General features: G+C 41.2%; 1 protein-coding gene and 1 pseudogene across 1 annotated transcript in view; one reads left to right on the top strand and one right to left on the bottom strand.

Annotated features, from left to right (window-relative positions):
- Window positions 1-20,153, bottom strand: part of LOC126354756 (chromatin-remodeling complex ATPase chain Iswi) — a 124,210-nt gene that overhangs the window by 15,010 nt on the left and 89,047 nt on the right. The window contains exons 13-18 of the mRNA XM_050004638.1: window positions 11,271-11,419; window positions 10,154-10,266; window positions 7,962-8,088; window positions 1,582-1,695; window positions 1,354-1,479; window positions 1,019-1,270 (exon numbers count right to left, since the gene is read on the bottom strand). Of these exons, the coding sequence (XP_049860595.1) occupies window positions 1,019-1,270; window positions 1,354-1,479; window positions 1,582-1,695; window positions 7,962-8,088; window positions 10,154-10,266; window positions 11,271-11,419 (881 nt within the window). The remainder of the gene's footprint in view (window positions 1-1,018; window positions 1,271-1,353; window positions 1,480-1,581; window positions 1,696-7,961; window positions 8,089-10,153; window positions 10,267-11,270; window positions 11,420-20,153) is intronic.
- LOC126357300 (5S ribosomal RNA) lies at window positions 12,983-13,100 on the top strand (annotated as a pseudogene).

Raw genomic sequence — 20,153 nt, 5'->3', positions numbered from 1 at the left:
CAGAGAATAGCAATTATGAGAAAGGCTTTCTGAAAAAGAGAACTACGTGATGTAAACATTATTCAAAGATTAGGCCTCAGGCCTGTTCCAAATGTCTGTCTTCTGCCTATAAAGCAGTACAAGAATTTACTACCCTAGGATGCATGATCAGCATGTCACCAATTCTTCAAACCATTGTTTCCAGTAGATGAATCCTATAATGCCACTGCTTCTTTATCCGAACAGCTCTTCATTTGGCCTCATGAGGCTAAGTGGACCCCATTCCAGACATTCTTAAAGAGGGGGGGGGGGGGGGGGGGGGAGAGAGAGAGAGAGAGAGAGAGAGAGAGAGAGAGAGAGAGAGAGAGAGAGAGAGAGAGAGAGAGAGAAAGGTGGTACTGGGAATCAAACCGAGGTCTTTGGATTCCAAAGGCAGAGATGCTAACCATTCAGCTATGGAGGGGGTCCAGAGAAATATATGAACATGCAGAAGTATTTTCTGAAAGTATTCATCTGCAGTGTCGTCTTCTATGGAAATAAAATGTGGATTGTAAACTGTTGAGTCAAGAAGAGAATAGAAGCTCTTGAAATGTGCTAAAGAAGAATGCTGAAGTTCAGAGCTCCTGCACCAACAAGGAATAATTACTTTGGTAATGGAAGCAGAGAGTGGACTGGGAGGGAGGGGAGGGGATGTGGGAGGAGACCAAGGCTTGAATACAGTATGCAGATTCAACTGGATGCAGGGTGAAGCAGTCATCCAGAGATCAAGAACTTGCACAGAACAGACCAGCATTGGCAGCTGCATCACAAGTTTTTTGACTGAACGGTACAGTAAAAATACAGTTGAATCTTTTACTGCCCATCACTTCACTTTCTCGCATTTGTACTTACTGAATCCAGGAATTTACGACCACCGAGATTAGAAAGATTGTACCATGAAGAGAATGTAATCAAAGGTGTATTTCCTTCAAAGTACTGATAATACAATGCAGTGTTCAGAAGATTACACAGTACATGGGAATACAAAATTATGAATTACCTTTGCATCTAGAGCCTTCTTGATGCTGGCACGCCGTTGTATTTTAGCTTCTCCTCTATCAATTTGCGCCATAATCCTGTCAATATCCTGCAACTCGTGGCACCGTTCCCAGAATACTTGACTGTACTCCAGAACCTCCTCCGCAGTCTTTCCTTCGACTTCTTTTGATATGTTCTCTATATCATCTCTCCCGTATTTTTCATTCGCTTTTATGAATTGGTTGAAATCTCGTTTGGTCCAGTTTGTGAATCCCTGTAGCAATTGTAAATTGGTTTATTTTTTTCCGTAGTGTCAATCTAGGCTTCTTATCAGTGGATTAAAACCAAGCACTTTACCTGTGTAAGAAGTTTCTCTTTTTCCATTATTTCTTCTTCTGTTAGTGGCTGTGCCTCATCTATTTTCCTCTGCTCTTCTTTCTGGATGCGTGAGGCATCTGATCCTAATTCTGGATTTTTTGGAACCTTTCAGGAGTTGTACCAAAATTCAATTAATAAAACACCAATTCAAGTAGCAACTACTGTGTAGAAAAACATTCAAGCAATGAGTTACGGGTATTTACTTACTTTGTAACCAACAGTTTTCCTAAAGTAATAGATTTCTTGATCTAATAATTCAAAGAGACGTGGTGGGAAAAACTGGAAGTCTTGCACAATTGGCTGCTTTGGAGGCCGAGGAGCCTAAGGACACAAGAAAAAACAGTTGTTGTTTGGTGAACAATTTTATATTAAGGAACAAAAACCCCAAATACTGGAAACAGCATACCTTGGATGTCCAACCATGTCTACAATCCATTACTACATACATTAAAAAAAAGTGAACTGTGATATGTTCCACAACACCCTTTGCAGCGGCAGGGGAGGGGGGGTTTACACACACATGATGTAACAAAAGCAACTGCAAGTTTCATAAATGCCCTAATAAATTACAACTGTGACACTCTTTCACAAATATGCTGTGACACGAAGATGCCTGTGAACTCTCCAGTAATTTACAATCTGCTGTGCCTCAATTTTGAGGCACACAACTAACAATTCTCAACTGTACCCACGTGGGCTGAGTGAGGCAATGGCACAAGGAACTGAGGGGTGAATTTTAAATGTTATAATACATGTGGGAACTTTGAAGGCAGTAATACATGTGGATTTACATACATTTATACATAAAGTGAAAGTCAGCACCATTACAAGAAACTATGTACACCAATTTAATTAAGATTATTTTTACATCTGCATTTAGTTAATAGTGGTGTAATTAAACCCTTCAACTGACAATATTGCTCTCAACAAACACTGATCCCCAATAGCCATTCTAAAACCACAGAGAATTTTAACACTTTTTAACTCACTGTACTGCTCTTAGTTGTCTAGAAATTAAGCACAGTCATCAGCATCCACCTTTAAAATGTTGTATTGTGTCACCAAATGACACACACATTGATAACTATTTTGCTTCTGAAAAATAATGGACAATGCAGGTTGTCAGTTCACTTTTAGGAAAAAAATAAAGGTAAGTTTATACTGATTGACATAGAAACAAAATAGTATTTTACGCTCTAGGAGGGCTTCATTGGTTATGAACAGTATCTTTGCTTCGTCAGGAAATAGGGAAGGAGAGGGAAAGACAAAAGGATGTGAGTTTTAAGGGAGAGGGTAAGGAGTCATTACTATCCCACGAGCGGAAAGACTTACCTTAGGGGGAAAAAAGGACACGTATACACACGCACACACATATCCATCTGCACATCACAGACACAAGCAGACATTTGTAAAGGCAAAGAGTTTGGGCAGAGATGTCAGTCGAGGCGGAAATACAGAGGCAAAGATGTTGTTGAATGACAGGTGAGGTATGAGTGGCGGCAACTTGAAATGAGCGGAGGTTGAGGCCTGGTGGGTAACAGGAAGAGAGGATATATTATAGTGCAAGTTCCCATCTCCGGAGTTCTGATAGGTTGGCGTCAGTGGGAAGTATCCAGATAACCTGGATGGTGTAACACTGTGCCAAGATGTGCACCAAGGCATGTTTAGCCACAGGGTGATCCTCATTACCAACAAACACTGTCTGCTTGTGTCGATTCATGCGAATGGGACAGTTTGTTGCTGGTCATTCCCACATAGAAAGCTTCACAGTGTAGGCAGGTTGGTAAATCACGTGGGTACTTTCACACGTGTCTCTGCCTTTGATCGTGTACACCTTCTGGGTTACAGGACTGGAGTAGGTGGTGTTGGGAGGGTGCATGGGACAGGTTTTAAACCGGGGGCTGTTACAAGGGTAGGAGCCAGAGGGTAGGGAAGGTGGTTTGGGGATTTCATAGGGATGAACTAAGAGGTTACGAAGGTTAGGTGGACAGTGGAAAGACATTCTTGGTGGAGTGGGGAGGATTTCAATGAAGGATGGATCTCATTTCAGGGCAGGATTTGAGGAAGTAGTATCCCTGCTGGAGAGCCACATTCAGAGTCTGATCCAGTCCCGGAAAGTATCCTGCCACAAGTGGGGCACTTTTGGGGTTCTGTGGCAGGGTCTGGGTTTGAGGGGACGAGGAAGTGGCTCTGGTTATTTGCTTCTGTACCAGGTCGGGAGGGTAGTTGCGCGATGCAAAAGTTGTTTTCAGGTTGTTGGTGTAATGTTTCAGGGATTCCGGACTGGAGCAGATTAGTTTGCCATGAAGACCTAGGCTGTAGGAAAGGGACAGTTTGATGTGGAATGGGTGGCAGCTGTCATAATGGAGGTACTGTTGCTCGTTAGTGGGTTTGACGTGGATGGACGGGTGAAGCTGGCCATTGGACAGATGGAGGTCAACGTCTAGGAAAGTGGCATGGGATTTGGAGCAGGACCAGGTGAATCTAATGGAACCAAAGGAGTTGAGGTTGGAGAGGAAATTCTGGAGTTTTTCTTCACTGTGAGTCCAGATCATGAAGATGTCATCAATAAATCTGTACCAGACTTTGGGTTGGCAGGCCTGGGTAACCAAGAAGGCTTCCTCTAAGCGACCCATAAATAGGTTGGCGTACGAGGGGGCCATCCTGGTACCCATGGCTGTTCCCTTTAATTGTTGGTATGTCTGGCCTTTGAAGGTGAAGAAGTTGTGGGTCAGGATGAAGCTGGCTAAGGTAACGAGAAAAGAGGTTTCATGTAGGGTGGCAGGTGATCGGCGCGAAAGGAAGTGCTCCATAGCAGCGAGGCCCTGGACGTGCGGAATGAATATTTGTGTATAAGGAACTGGCATCAATGGTTACAAGGATGGTTTCTGGGGGTAACAGATTGGGTAAGGATTCCAGGCGTTCGAGAAAGTGGTTGGTGTCTTTGATGAAGGATGGGATCTACGTAGGCAGAGATACGTTCTGTGGGGGCTTGGTAACCAGCTACAATGGGGCGGCCGAGATGTTGATGGAGTCAGGTGAAAGGTTTTGTAGGGGACCTAAGGTTCTGAGGATTTCTTGAAGCTCCGCCTGGACATCAGGAATGGGATTACCTTGGCAAACTTTGTATGTTGTGTTGTCTGAAAGCTGACGCAGTCCCCCAGCCATATACTCCCGACAATCAAGTACCACGGTCGTGGAACACTTGTGCGCCGGAAGGATGACGATGGATCGGTCAGCCTTCAGATCACGGATAGCCTGGGCTTCAGCAGTGGTGATGTTGGGAATAGGATTAAGGTTTTTTAAGACGGATTGAGAGGCAAGGCTGGAAGTCAGAAATTCCTGGAAGGTTTGGAGAGGGTGATTTTGAGGAAGAGGAGGTGGGTCCCGCTGTGATGGAGGATGGAACTGTTCCAGGCAGGGTTCAATTTGGATAGTGTCTTGGGGAGTTGGTTCATTAGGAGTAGGATTAGGATCATTTTTCTTCATGGCAAAGTGATATTTCCCGCAGAGAGTATGGGTGTAAGACAGTAAATCTTTGACGAGGGCTGTTTGGTTGAATCTGGGAGTAGGGCTGAAGATGAGGCCTTTGGATAGGACAGAGGTTCCGGATTGTGAGAGAGGTTTGGAGGAAAGGTTAACTACTGAATTAGGGTGTTGTGGTTCCAGAATGTGTTGATTAGAATTTTGAGGTTTTAGGGGGAGTGGAGCTGGAAGTGGGAGATTGAGTAGATGGGAGAGACTGGGTCTGTGTGCAATGAGAGGAGGTTGAGGTTTGCTGGGAAGGTTGTGAAGGGTGAGTGAGTTGCCTTTCCGGAGGTGGGAAACCAGGAGATTGGATAGTTTTTTGAGGTGGTGGGTGGCATGCTGTTCTAATTTGCGGTTGGCCTGTAGGAGGATGCTCTGAATAGCCGGCGTGGATGTGGGAGAGGAACGATTCAGGACTTTTATTAAGGATAGGAGTTGACGGGTGTGTTCATTGGCTGAGTTGATGTGTAGGTGAAGGATTAGGTGGCTGAGGGCAATGGATTGTTCAGTTTGGAACTGGTACAGGGACTGATGGAAAGAAGGGTTACAGACAGAGATGGGAACTTTAAGTGTGAGGCCTTTGGAGGTAATCCCAAATGTAACACAAGCCTGAGTAAATAAAATATGGGAGCGTAATCTGGCTAGGGCGAAGGCATGTTTGCGGTGGAAATGTAAATAACTCTTAATGGGGTCATTGTGGGGATGTTGTGAGGGTGACATGGTATTATAAGGTGGAAAGTGTAACATGAGGCTGAAATGAAAATGAAAATAAAAATATATGGAGAGAGATAAAGGTGAATTAGAAAGCAACTGGAGATCTGGTGTGAAAGAAGTCAAAAAAATGTTGGTTAAAGCTGAGCTATGTTGATCCTGTGGTGAACTTGGGTTAGTAAACAATGATGTGCACAATGGTTAGGTGGTTGTGTTGCCGCCAAAACACGTTAAAGGATGGAGAAATTTGGGAAAATTTCTAAAAAAAACTGCATGTAAATGTATTACAAGGAGTGGTTTTTTTGTGGTGGCAGATTATGAAAATGAGGCTAACAACTGTCTGACGAAGAAATAATGACGTTAAAACCTGTGGGAAGCGGCTAAAAATGATCAGTGATGTGGGAAAAACGGAAATGGAAATAAAGCGAAAGTTATTAGAACTAGACAAAATGGTTGTTTAATAGGTGAAAGGAACTGTTTGTGAACTGGAAACGGTGGATTTTATAGCAGCGGTAGTGTTGAAAGTGGGGAAAAAAAAAAAAAAAAATTGGTTATGTTTGGAAGTGGGTTACGTATTATTGAGTATATATAGGCGGGATAACATTTTATGGTACATTACGGTAAAAAGGAGGTGACTACAAAGTGAAACTACTTGCAAAAACAGAAAGAGAAAATAAGATGACAGAAAAGATTTCGAAATGCAATAGCGACAACTTCTTCACTTTTGAAGGTCGGACATACCAACAATTAAAGGGAACAGCCATGGGTACCAGGATGGCCCCCTCATACACCAACCAATTTATGGGTTGCGAAAGCTTGAATTTTGTGTGTATGATTGTGTGTCTATCGACCTGCCGGCACTTTCGTTTGGTAAGTCACATCATCTTTGTTTTTAGATATATTTTTCCTCTCTCTCTATATATATCCCCCCCCCCCCCCCTTTAATGCTAAGGGGAGGGGGGTCACTACTGTAATTCTCTCTTGTACTTTTAAGGCAATATCAAGTAAAAAGTCAAAGTATGAGCAGACCTAAAAACTTTAGTTGAGACTAGCCAAACTTTATTTTCAATATAATGGTTCAAGGGAACATTTTTGATACCTGCTGTGAACAGAATCCACCCATATAACCTCAACATAAGATAATAATGTATGATCTTGTTGTGACCACAAAAAAAAGGTTTTCCTGTTGTTGACCTGCCCTACTGCAGCCCAGAACAGTTGACACACAGTGTGTCAATCAAACTGTTGAGAAATTTGAGTGTTCACATACTGACATCTTCCATCAACTGTTTGTATTTTGGTTTGTTAGTACTAAAATTAAAGCTACAAAAGAAAAAACGCAAATGAGGTGGTTCACGATTAAAATTAGAAATTATGCTGCAAATAAACTGAAATTTGTTCCCAATAAATTACCTACCATTTTAACATAAATAACCTTCATAGTTTATGGAGAAAGATAATTGTAGAAGATCTACACACACATTAAAACTGTAGCTTATTTATAATTGTTTTACACATTTACATGAAATTACAAACCAAACTGGATGAGTAAAATGTTACAGGCAGTATGAGAATTTTACTCGGGTGAGAAAGTGAAGCTGAAGATAGGAATGATGGAAAGTTGTATTTAATCATTTAAAAGGAAATAAGAACTGTGTGCGTCATGTTTATTAATTTTATGGGCTAAAAGAGATCTAGCTTCTGTTCTTTGTTTTCCAAATGGAGTACTCAAGAACTGTACATGTTAGCTATGTCCTTATTTCAGTATATGTGGTCACACATTGCAGTGCACTTCATTACCCTCAATCACAAGAGTAGCACACCAGTCATGTGTGCTTCACATCACCTGCTTCAAATTTCCAGATATGCATTGCTTTCTGTAAATTATTTTAGTTTTAATAACGAAACCAGAATTGTAAACTACCAAACATCACAGAAGTTCGCATTTTGATGACTGATGAATCAAACTCTATTTAACTTCTTGCTATATCACATTAAAAGAGCATGTCCCACGTAAGGAAGAAACCAGATGTAATACGGTCAAAATACTGGCTCCTGCTTCTGAAACGACGAGAAGCAAACAGAAATTTTATGTAAAATACTCAAAATTTGGAAGCACCATACCTGAATTACTTTCATATTTACTTTTTAGGTGAAATGTTTTAACCCTTTAAGCATGTGACACCAACATTGGAATGAAGCAACAACTTCTTTTGTTACATAATAGCTAACAGTGAAATCCTAGTATTAAGTTACCACAATATTAATGTGTGTCCCTAAAAGAACATATTTGCTTAGTATAGTATAAGCACACCCCAATAAACATGGATCATGACTCAAACACTTGCCTTGGGAGCTTTAGGCTCAGACACTCTAAGAGCTTCTCTGAAGTATGCATCCACAGCATAGTTAGCCTTCCTCTCTCTTTTTGGTGGTTCGATCCAACTTCCAATTCCCAAAACTTTTTGTTTTTCTCTGAAATGTAAAAAGATTTAGTGTCCAAAAAATATGTAAAGAATGTACAGAAATTGTCTTAAAACTAATCATTTCACATATATTTGTATATCTTGCTCACCAACAGAGGAGAATACAAATTAACAAAAATATATCTGTGGCCAGTACAAATGATCACAAACTTTTTAGATTATTATTGCCAAATAACAATAAGATGATACAATGGGAGACTTAAAATTTCACCAATTTGTGTGCTAGTTCACTATTTTATGTTACAGATGAACCTATATATCGAAATGATTGAACATATTTTAGTGGGAAGAGCTTCAAATTAGGAGCCACAGTGGAGCTTCAAATTACAAGCCACATTGTAGGACTCTCAGTTTGATACTGTGTGACTGTAAAACAGTGGACAGCATTTGGAGGCTATCGGCTTTTTTCATTGTTACAATGTTCAAGTAACGACACAACCACATGGTAGAATGTTTCATTTTCATTGCAGGTACGATCCTTGCTTAAATAAGTAATAAATAGATTATACATTACAGCAGAATGTATCCATTGTCACCCAGTACATTAGATGTTCCAGTTATACTGAGACTCAAAGTAACTTCACAGAAGTACAAATTCACATCAAGCTCCTGTACGACAAGTTACAGAAGACAGGAAACACAGTGATGCAGACAGAAGTGCCTGACTAAGTATTAACACTAGAAAAATTAACTGATGGGCAAGCTTCCCACAAAGTCTGAGTGACAATTGTATAGTGATCCTGGTCTCTTCACTGACAGTGCTTACAAAGCACTGTACAAGCATTTAAAGATGCAACTCTACACAGTTCTTGTTCCCCACATGCTGTTACAGGAAAATAACAGAAAAAAAGTATAGCTCTCTGTCAGTGGTTCACACTTCATCTGTAATTCCCGATGGGAAAAAGGTCGATGATTCATTTTGGTCTGAAGAGATACAGTTCCAGCAAACTGTATATACAAAGGCACAAAACTCATATTTGGGCTACAGGAAATCCAGATCCGCTGTAAGAGTACCCATTTCATGCACAAAAGATGAGTGAGTGGTGTAGAATGCTGTGCAGGTAAATTATCACATATTTTCATGGGACAGTGGGTCTAATCTACAAATCATATAATAATTTTAAACTGTATAGCTGAAAACCTGCTCCGTACACATGGGTTGAACAGGGCAATGCTATGCTGCATGCAACCAACATTACCATGACTTATCTAGGTCAGACTTTTCATTTCGAAGGGATTGAGACCCACTTGGTCTCCTGATTTATCTTCACCAGACTTCTTCTCGTAAAGGTACCTTTAGGATGCTGCTTACAACACCCACCATCATACAACACCATGTTGCTGTAATCCTTCAACAGACACAAAAAGTTGTGTTTCAGAACTTGGAAGTTTGTATATAATTATGTGAATCACATAATGGACGAGACTGAAAATGATGCTTCAGAGCTATCTAGTACAGGGAGAGAGAGGAGGAGGAGGGATGATGATAAATAAGCAAACACACACACACACACACACACACACACACACACACACACACACACACACACACCGGTATGACACATTATCCGGGCTGACTACCTTTTACTCTAGCTCCAGTGCTGGGACAATGTAGTTTTACTAACATTCCCAGTCTTGCTTATGTGCCTATCAATCACTCAATGTCTCATCAACATGGCAAGTTATTGCCTTTATAGTATAATAAAAATGGAATTGTCAACCTAGCTGGACATTCTAAAACATACTGCCTTTGTATATTGACAAAAATAATGAATCTTTGAAAATATTTTCTAACTGGATAGATAAAAAAATCTACTCAACAAGCAGTAGCAGGAGAGATGGAGCTTAAAATAGCCTAAACCTCTTCCCACAAGTCCTTTTCCTTCACCCCTCTGCCTTCCCCCTAAAGCCTCCTGCCAGGAGGAGGAGCCACTGGCTCTGAAAGCTTGTACTTTACGATTAGATTTTGCCACTTGATGAGTGGATTTTTTTATCTACCCAATTACATTATAACTGAGTACTAGACTAGATATCAAACATCTAATGCATCTAACCTGTAATCTTCTCCTTCAAACTGGTAAACCGAGTCCGCTGTCGACGTATCCATTGTGAAGTTTCGGAGAGAAGATTCTCCCAGGCCTGCCAGTTTCTGCCTCAGTTCTTCTGTCTGCAGGCAGATGAAAGACACTTAATGTGTGTATAACATCTACATTCAACACTATACCAGTAATGTGGATAGGTTTTGCTATACAGTTCCAAGAAAGAAAGAAATTATTTTCCTTGTGTTTCTATTTAATCCACAATTGAAATTTGAAAACTTAACACTACAATGTATAGTTTATACAAAAACTGACACTGTCTAAACAGAACGTGATAAAGAGAAAACGTTTAAAATTGTAAGGTGGCAGAATGGTTGGCCAGGATGTGAAACTTCTATTCCCAACAACTGAAAATATTGAGCAAAACTTTTTGTTCTTCATATTCCATCTTCAAATATGTAAAGGGGATTGATTCCCCTTGCTTTCAAAACAAAAGGGTCCCTTTCAACCTAGAGCTTGGATAATCAACAATATTACGAAAAGAATAGGTTGCTGCTCGCTGGAAAGATAACACCCTTTTTTGCAGACAGGCACAACAAAAAGGCTGTTACACATATGGCTTTCTCCCAAAGCCTTCTTCAGAAAAGAAAACACACACAGTCACATAATCAAGCACACCTAATGCACACATGACAAGACATCTCTGACAGTTCGGAGCCCAGTCCAAGCTGCCAGAGACAGTCATCATGTTTGCGCAAGGTGTGCTTACTTGTGCGATTCTTGTGTGGTTTCTTTTCTGAAGAAGGCCTTGGGCAAAAACTAAATGTGTAACAGTCTCTTCTGCATACCTGTCTGAAACTCAATGTGTCATCCTTACGGTAAGTAGAAATTTATCCTTTTCCTAATACTGTTGGTATTCCAACCTGGAGATGCCATTGTTAGAGTTTAGGTAAACTGGCCTTCCCCCCTCCTTCACCAAAGATTTTCATTTTTTCCCTGTTCTACATTTTTCTCCTGTCCCCAGTAGAGATATTATCCATCTCCCACAGGAAATTATTAGCCAGTCATGTTGTCTCCTTGCATTCTTAACACTATGTAGGTAACAACTAGAGAATCTTCACTGTTAACTCACTTTGGCTTCTCCTTTCTGCAGTATAGTATCTATATCCTCATCAGTAATTTCAGAATCTTTTGATGCAAATACATGATTTGCACCATGTCTTATCATATTTAACATTTCATCTTTGTTCAACTGGTTCTGTTTGTTATCAACCAGGCGGCCTAGAAAGAAAACAATGCATATAAATGAACACAAAGTAAGTATTGAAACACATTCAATGTTAACGTAATGTAATTGGATATATAAAAAATTTACTCATCAAGTGGCAGCAGGAAAAAAACAGACATAAAGGTAATCAAATTCGCAAATTTTTGGAGCCAATGGTTCCTTCTTCTGGCAGAAGAAGGGTTGAATAGGCAAGGAAGATGGGTGAAGGAAAAGGACTGGTGCAGTTTAGGAAATGCGGAGAGTTCGGAAAGGTCGCCCAGAATGCCAGATGGGATGAGAATGAAACCTTACCAGTCCTTTTTCTTCGTACCTCTTCTTTCCTCTTCAACCCTTCTGCCAGAAGAAGCAGCCATTGGCCCTGGAAGCTTGCAGTTTTCACTACCTTTATGTGTATTTTTTTATCTATCCAGTTACATCGCAAACATTGATTACTTTTGGTGATGTATTCAATGATAAGCATAAAATGTTATTCAACACAGACTGAAAGATAATATTTATTCTATGACATCTGTGACTACACACATACTCTGCAAGCTACCAGCAGTGCATGTCAGAGGATACTTTTTACCACCGCTAGTCATCTCCTTTTGTGTACCACTCGTAAATAGAGAGAAAGAAAAAACAACTACCCATATGCCTCTACATGGGCCCTAATTTCTTGAATCTTGTCTTTGCGTTCCTTACATGAGATGAATGTTAGTGGAAGTAGAATTTTGTGCAATGAATCACAAATGCCAGTTCTCTAAACTTTCTCAATAGTGTTTTGCAGAAAGAATGTCTTCTTCCCACCATGAATTCTCATTCGAGTTCATGGAGCATATCTGTAGAACTCCCCTAAGCTGACCATTCGACTGCATCTAGCAGCACACTACTAATGCAGTATTTGAATGTTACGGTGTTGTTATTTTTACTAACTTGCATCAGTTTACATTTTTCTACATTTAAACAAGCTGCTTTTCGCCACACCAAATAGAAATTATGTCAAAATCATCCTGTATTCTTCTACAGTCACTCAACGGTGATTCTTTCCCACATACTACAATGTCGTCATCAAGTAGTCACCGACTGCTGCTCAACCTATCTGTCAGATTGCTTATGTATGTAGAGGAAAAGAGAGGTCACAACACACTTTCCTGGGGCACTCCTGATGATAGGTTTGTCTCTGACGAAGACTTGTTGTTGTGGGTAACATACTGGGCTCTTATTACTTAAAAAGCCTTCGGATCACTCGTATATCTGAGAACCTATTTGGACCCTCGTTGACAGTCTGCAATGAGGCATCATGTCAAACGATTTCTGAAAATCTAGAGACAGAAAATTTGCCTGTTGCCCTTCATCCATGATTCACAGGATATCATGAGAAAAGGGCAAGCCGAGGTTTACTCGAGCAATGCTTTCTAAATCTGTGCTGATTTATGGGCAGAAGTTTTTCTGTTTTGGGGAATGTATCTTATCCGAATGTAGAATATACTTAAGAATTCTGCAGCAAATCACTGTTAAGGCCATTGGTCTGTACTTTTGTGCATCTGTTCTTTTACCCTTATTATCCACAGGAGGCCAACGGCGTTGCCGCGGTGGTAACACCGGCTCCCATCAGATCATCGAAGTTAAGCGCTGTTGGGCTGGGCTAGCATTTGGATGGGTGACCATTCAGTCTGCCGAGCGCTGTTGGCAAGAGGGGTGCACTCAGCTCTTGTGAGGCAAACTGAGGAGCTACTTGATTGAGGAGTAATGGTTCCGGCCTCGGAAACTGACGTACGGCTGGTGCTGAGCACATGCCCCTCTATATCCGCATCCAGTGACGCCTGTGGGCTCAGGATGACACGGCGGCTGGTCGGTACCTTTGGGCCTTCATGGCCTGTTCGGGAGGAGTTTAGTTTATGTACAGGAACCACTTGTGCTTTTTTCCAGTAGCATCAGACTTTGCACTGGGTAAGAGATTCACGAGAAATGCAAGGTATGTAAGGGATCAAAAGCAAAGAGTATTTTCTGTTAAGTCAAACTGGGATTCCAGCCAGACTTGGGGACTTGATTAGTTTACAGCTTTATTAGTTGCTTCTCATCACCAGGGATGTCATTTCTATGTCCTTCATATATGAGTCTGTGTGATGGCCGCAAGGTAGTATGTCTGTACTATCACCCCGTGCAAATGTTTTTTAAATGGAGAAATAAAAATTTCAGCTTCCATATTGCTGTCTTCTACTGCCACACCAGAAAATTAGACAATTGACTGAATAGAAGACTTTGACCTACTTAGCGATTTTGTGGAGGACTAGAATTCTCTCAGGTTCTTGCAACATCTTTCACTAATGCATAACATAATTTGCGTCCGCCCCCGGTAGCTGAGTGGTCAGCATGACATAATGTCAATCCTAAGGGCCCAGGTTCAACCCTGGCTGGGTCGGAGATTTTCTCCGCTCAGCGACTGGGTGTTGTGTTGTCCTAATCATCACCATTTCACCCCCATCGACATGCAAGTCGCCGAAGTGGCGTCAAATCAAAAGACTTGCCAACAGTCTACCCGAAGGGAGGCCCTAATCACATGGCATTTACATTTATTTAATATAATTTGCACAATAATTACATGATTTATAATGAAACACTGGTATTTTACTAATTTTGTATACACTTTACCTCCAGTAACTATGTACACTTGTAGGCAAATTGCAACAGTCACATTATGTTCATCTTTAGTCAATTTTAACAACAAAATTAGTAAATAATAATTTAATTTTCCACCATAATTTTTCAGATTCCTAACTGTCACTGAAGAATTCATAAGTAGAGCAAAGTTTGTTTATGGATGTAGTGGAAATCATATCAACCTGTGAAGAGCTATACTGTCAATAATGATGTCGTTAGAGATTGAGTACATGACTGAATTGGGGAAGGATGCTTAGGAAATCAACTATGTCCTCTTCAGAGAGACCATCTGAATACCTGACTTAAGTGAATAAGAGAAGCCTGGGAAGCTAAATCTGGACAGTTGGACACATACAAACTAACATGCTCCCGAGTGTTGAGTCTAGAGTCTCAGTAATGAGCCACGTTGCTCAGGTAAACCATAGTTGGGCAGCTCCATAGTGATGTCTCTCACAAGGAAACTATTTGGGCTCTTACACCACAATCCTATGAGGGATCATTTAAAGGTCCCTTACTGCACTAGTGATATTCTTTTACCTGCAAACCACTAAGCATGCTATGCCGAATTCGACCTTTTCCTGGCGCCAGCTGAGACCAGTAGAGACAATTGGAAATTTGTGGCAAGGACTTATGGCCCCAAACTGCTGAGGTCATAGTTTCCTAAGCTTACACACAATTTAATTTAAACTAACTTATGCTAAGGACAACACACAAACCCATGCCCAAGGGAAGATTTGAACCTCTGATAGGTGAGCCGCACAGACTGTGACAATATGCCACAGACTGTGCGGCCAGTAGATACAGGCAGCGTGTATGTGAAGTTGTATTTCGTGAAGTTAGCTGTGTGTTGTATCATCTGATGGGTCAGCAATTGGTAACTGACCCTACTCATGTATTGCAATTCGCTGAAATGAAGTTACAATGAACACTTCTTTGTACAGATGGTATTGGTGTAGAATATGCTTGGCAATACTCCACTCTAGGAGTGATCTAGATTTATATGAAATAGAAATAACAAACTTCAAAATGCAATGATCCCTTTAGTAGAGCATTCATAGAGATTACTGGGTTTGACAAACAACGTTGCTATCCTCAGATTCGTAAAGTGTAGACCGAGTAAGCCCAAAATTGGGTGTGGAATATCTACATAACATGATGATATACTATGCCATACGCATGTTCTTGGAATACCTGTTTATTATATAACACAAACTACTACACATATGGATAAGATTCTTTGAACTGTAGTGCGTAAGGTTTTGAATCCATATTACGTCAAAAATGTTATGTAGATATTCCTCACCCAGTTTCGAGCTACTCAGTATAGGCTTTACAGCTCTGAAAACAGCAACATAGCTTGCCAAAACTGGCAATCTAGATAAATAATGCTCCACTAAAGCAATTGTGACACTATGAAGTTTGTTACTTCTACTTCATTGGCGTAGAAGATTCATTCACATGTTTTCTAGTATCTGCACACATCAAAAAAAGTTTTGCATCACCCCAGTTCCCAGAATTCCTGAGGACAGATGCTGACTGTTGATATTGTATCACAGACTGTTCAGAGAAGTTACTAAACCTGCCCAAAGATGTAAACAACCATGCATGAGCAGTGCCTATTGGATGGAGGGGGTCCAACAGCTTATCAATTCCAGTCATTCCACCAGGAAGGAGGTACATGGCTCGTGTTGTCTGTAGTTCAACCGTGCCTAGATAGTCAATATTGGGGTTCGATCGCATCCACAGTGTTACTATGTGCCAGGAAGGTCTCTCAAACAAGGAAAGTATCCAGGCGTCTCGGAGTGAAACAAAGTGATGTTGTTCAGACTTGGAGGAGATACAGAGAGACAGGAACTGTCAATGACATGCCTTGCTCAGGCCGCCCAAGGGCTACTACTTCAGTGGGTGACCTCTACCTATGGAGGAACCCTGACAGCAACGCCACAAGATTCAATAATGCTTTTTGCGCAGCCGCAGGATGTCGTGTTACGACTCAATCTGTGCGCAACAAGCTGCATGATGTGCAACTTTAATCCAAACAACCATGGCGAGGTCAATCTTTGCAACCAGATACCATACAGTGCGGTACAGATGGGCCCAACAACATGCCGATTGGACCACTCAGGACTGGCATCATGTTGTCTTCACTGATCAGTGTCGCATATACCTTCAACTAGACAATCACTGGAGACGTGTTTGGAGGCAACCCAGTCAGGCTGAACGCCTTAGACACACTGTCCAGCGAGTGCAGCAAGGTGGAGGTGCCCTGCTGTTTTGGAGTGGCATTACATGGGGCTGACGTACGCCACGGCTGTACGATACATGAATGCCATGCTCTGACTGATAGTGCAACCATATTGGCAGCATACTGGTGAGGTATTCGTCTTCATAGATGACAATTCGCGCCCCCATTGTGCACGTCTTGTGAATGACTTCCTTCAGAGTAACGACATCGCTTGACTAGAGTGGCCACCATGTTCTCCAGACATGAACCCTATTGAACGTGCCTGAAATAGATTGAAAAGGGCTGTTTATGGACGACGTGACTCATCAACCACTGTGAGGGACCTACGCCAAATCGCAATTGAGGAGTGGGGCAATTTGGACGAACAGTGCCTTGATCTACATCTACATGACTACTCTGCAATTCACATTTAAGTGCTTGGCAGAGGGTTCATCGAACCACAATCATACTATCTCTCTACCATTCCACTCCCGAACAGCGAGCGGGAAAAACGAACACCTAAACGTTTCTGTTCGAGCTCTGATTTCTCTTATTTTATTTTGATGATCATTCCTACCTATGTAGGTTGGGCTCAACAAAATATTTTCGCATTCGGAAGAGAAAGTTGGTGACTGAAATTTCGTAAAAAGGTCTCGCCGCGACAAAAAACGTCTATGCTGTAATGACTTCCATCCCAACTCGTGTATCATATCTGCCACACTCTCTCCCCTATAACGCGATAATACAAAACGAGCTGCCCTTCTTTGCACCCTCTCGATGTCCTCCGTCAATCCCACCTGGTAAGGATCCCACACCGCGCAGCAATATTCTAACAGAGGACGAACGAGTGTAGTGTAAGCTGTCTCTTTAGTGGACTTGTTGCATCTTCTAAGTGTCCTGCCAATGAAACGCAACCTTTGGCTCGCCCTCCCGACAATATTATCTATGTGGTCCTTCCAACTGAAGTTGTTCGTAATTTTAACACCCAGGTACTTAGTTGAATTGACAGCCTTGAGAATTGTACTATTTATCGAGTAATCGAATTCCAACGGATTTCTTTTGGAACTCATGTGGATCATCTCACACTTTTCGTTATTTAGCGTCAACTGCCACCTGACACACCATACAGCAATCTTTTCTAAATCGCTTTGCAGCTGATACTGGTCTTCGGATGACCTTACTAGACGGTAAATTACAGCATCATCTGCGAACAACCTAAGAGAACTGCTCAGATTGTCACCCAGGTCATTTATATAGATCAGGAACAGTAGAGGTCCCAGGACGCTTCCCTGGGGAACACCTGATATCACTTCAGTTTTACTCGGTGATTTGCCGTCTATTACTACGAACTGCGACCTTCCTGACAGGAAATCACGAATCCAGTCGCACAACTGAGACGATACCCCATAGCTCTGCAGCTTGATTAGAACTCGCTTGTGAGGAACGGTGTCAAAAGCTTTCCGGAAATCTAGAAATACGGAATCAACTTGAGATCCCCTGTCGATAGCGGCCATTACTTCGTGCGAATAAAGAGCTAGCTGCGTTGCACAAGAGCGATGTTTTCTGAAGCCATGCTGATTACGTGTCAATAGATCGTTCCCTTCGAGGTGATTCATAATGTTTGAATACAGTATATGCTCCAAAACCCTACTGCAAACCGACGTCAATGATATAGGTCTGTAGTTAAATGGATTACTCCTACTACCCTTCTTGAACACTGGTGCGACCTGCGCAATTTTCCAATCTGTAGGTACAGATCTATCGGTGAGCGAGCGGTTGTAAATGAGTGCTAAGTAGGGAGCTATAGTATCAGCGTAATCTGAAAGGAACCTAATCGGTATACAATCTGGACCTGAAGACTTGCCCGTATCAAGCGATTTGAGTTGCTTCGCAACCCCTAAGGTATCTACTTCTAAGAAACTCATGCTAGCAGATGTTCGTGTTTCAAATTCTGGAATATTCCATTCGTCTTCCCTGGTGAAGGAATTTCGGAAAACTGCGTTCAATAACTCCGCTTTAGCGGCACAGTCGTCGGTAACAGTACCATCGGCACTGCGCAGCGAAGGTATTGACTGCGTCTTGCCGCTTGTGTACTTTACATACGACCAGAATTTCTTCGGATTTTCTACCAAATTTCGAGGCAATGTTTCGTTGTGGAACCTATTAAAGGCATCTCGCATCGAAGTACGTGCCAAATTTCGCGCGTCTGTAAATTTTAGCCCATCTTCAGGATTTCGCGTTGTTCTGAACTTCACATGCTTTTTCCGTTGCCTCTGCAACAGCGTTCGGACCTTTTTTGTGTACGTCACAATGAATACAAGCATGCATCAATGCAAGAGGATGTGCTACTAGGTATTAGAGGTACCAATGTGTACAACAATCTGGACTACCACCTCTGAAGGTCTTGAAGTGTGGTGGTATAACAGGCAATGTGTGGTTTTCATGAGCAATAAAAAGGTTGGTAATGATGTTTATGTTGATGTGCCCCAGGGATCAGTGTTGGGGCCACTCCTGTTCCTTATTTATATAACTGATATGCCCTCTAGTATTATAGGTAACTCTAAAATATTTCTGTTTGCTGATGACACTATCTTGGCTAGTAAAGGATGTTGTATGCAACACTGGCTTGGTTTCAAATAGTGCAGTTCATGTCATAAGTTTATTGCTTGTAGAAAATAAACAAATGCTAAATCACAGTAAGACTCAGTTTTTACAGTTTCTAACATACAATTCAACAAAACCTGACATTTCATTTCACAGAATGGTCATATGACTAGTGAAACTGAACAGTTCAAATTTCTAGGTGTTCAAATGGATAGTAAACTGTTGTGGAAAGTCCATATTCAGGATCTTGTTCAAAAACATAATGCTGCCATTTCTACTATCTGAATAGTATCTGAAGTGAGTGATCGTTTTGACACGAAAATTAGTCTACTTTGCTTATGTCGTATGGTATTATGTTTTGGGGTAACTCTTCCCATTCTAAAAGGATATTTTTGCTCGGAAACGGGTGGTTCGGGCATTAATTGGTGTTGGTTCACGAACCTCTTGTCGAATCCTATTCACGAGTCTGGGTATTTTGACATCTGCCTCTCAATATATGTATTCCTTACTGTCATTTTCTGTTAATAATATTAGATTATCTCCAAGAATAAGCAGCTTTCACTCAGTTATTACCTGGCAGAAATCAAACCTGCATTTCGATTGGATTTCCTTTACTCTTGTGCAGCAAGGTGTGCAGTATACTGCTGCATCCATTTTCAATAAGCTACCACAAGAATTCAAAAACCTTAGCAGTAATCTATGCGCTTTCAAATCGAAACTGAAGAGTTTCCTCGTGGGTCTCTGTTCTGTCGAGGAGTTCCTTAAAAAATTAAGCTGATTCTTGTCATATTGTTGACTGTGTTTACTTAAACTTATGTCTTGACTTTTTTGGGTTCATAAACATATTGCTTTTATGTTGTAATTTCATGTACTGACAAGTTCCATGACCTTTGAGATTTGCTCCTCAATTTGGTCCTACGGAACTTGACGTGTAAATAAATAAATAAATACTCTACAGACCAATGCTTCGTTATGCATGGTAGAACATTGGCTACAATATTGGTGAACCTGTGGACAACTTCAAAAGTGTCACTGTGTCACCAATGTGGCATTCAGACCCAATATTATAGAATGAACAGTTAAGACACGAGATCAACTTGGTTTTCTTCACTGTGAGTTACGTAGTCATTCATATTGCTTTGAGAATTTTTCTGAAAGTTCTCACTGTATTTATAGTTAAGTTATCTGCATTGCGTTTGGCTTCTACAATGACATCTGCAGTAACATCTACAGCATTTTTGCAGAATCTTGCAGAA

This window comes from Schistocerca gregaria, chromosome 3 (genome assembly GCF_023897955.1).
Source record: "Schistocerca gregaria isolate iqSchGreg1 chromosome 3, iqSchGreg1.2, whole genome shotgun sequence".
Taxonomy (NCBI): domain Eukaryota; kingdom Metazoa; phylum Arthropoda; class Insecta; order Orthoptera; family Acrididae; genus Schistocerca; species Schistocerca gregaria.
Note: the sequence above shows the minus strand (reverse complement) of the source record. Positions and strands in the feature narration are given on the sequence as shown.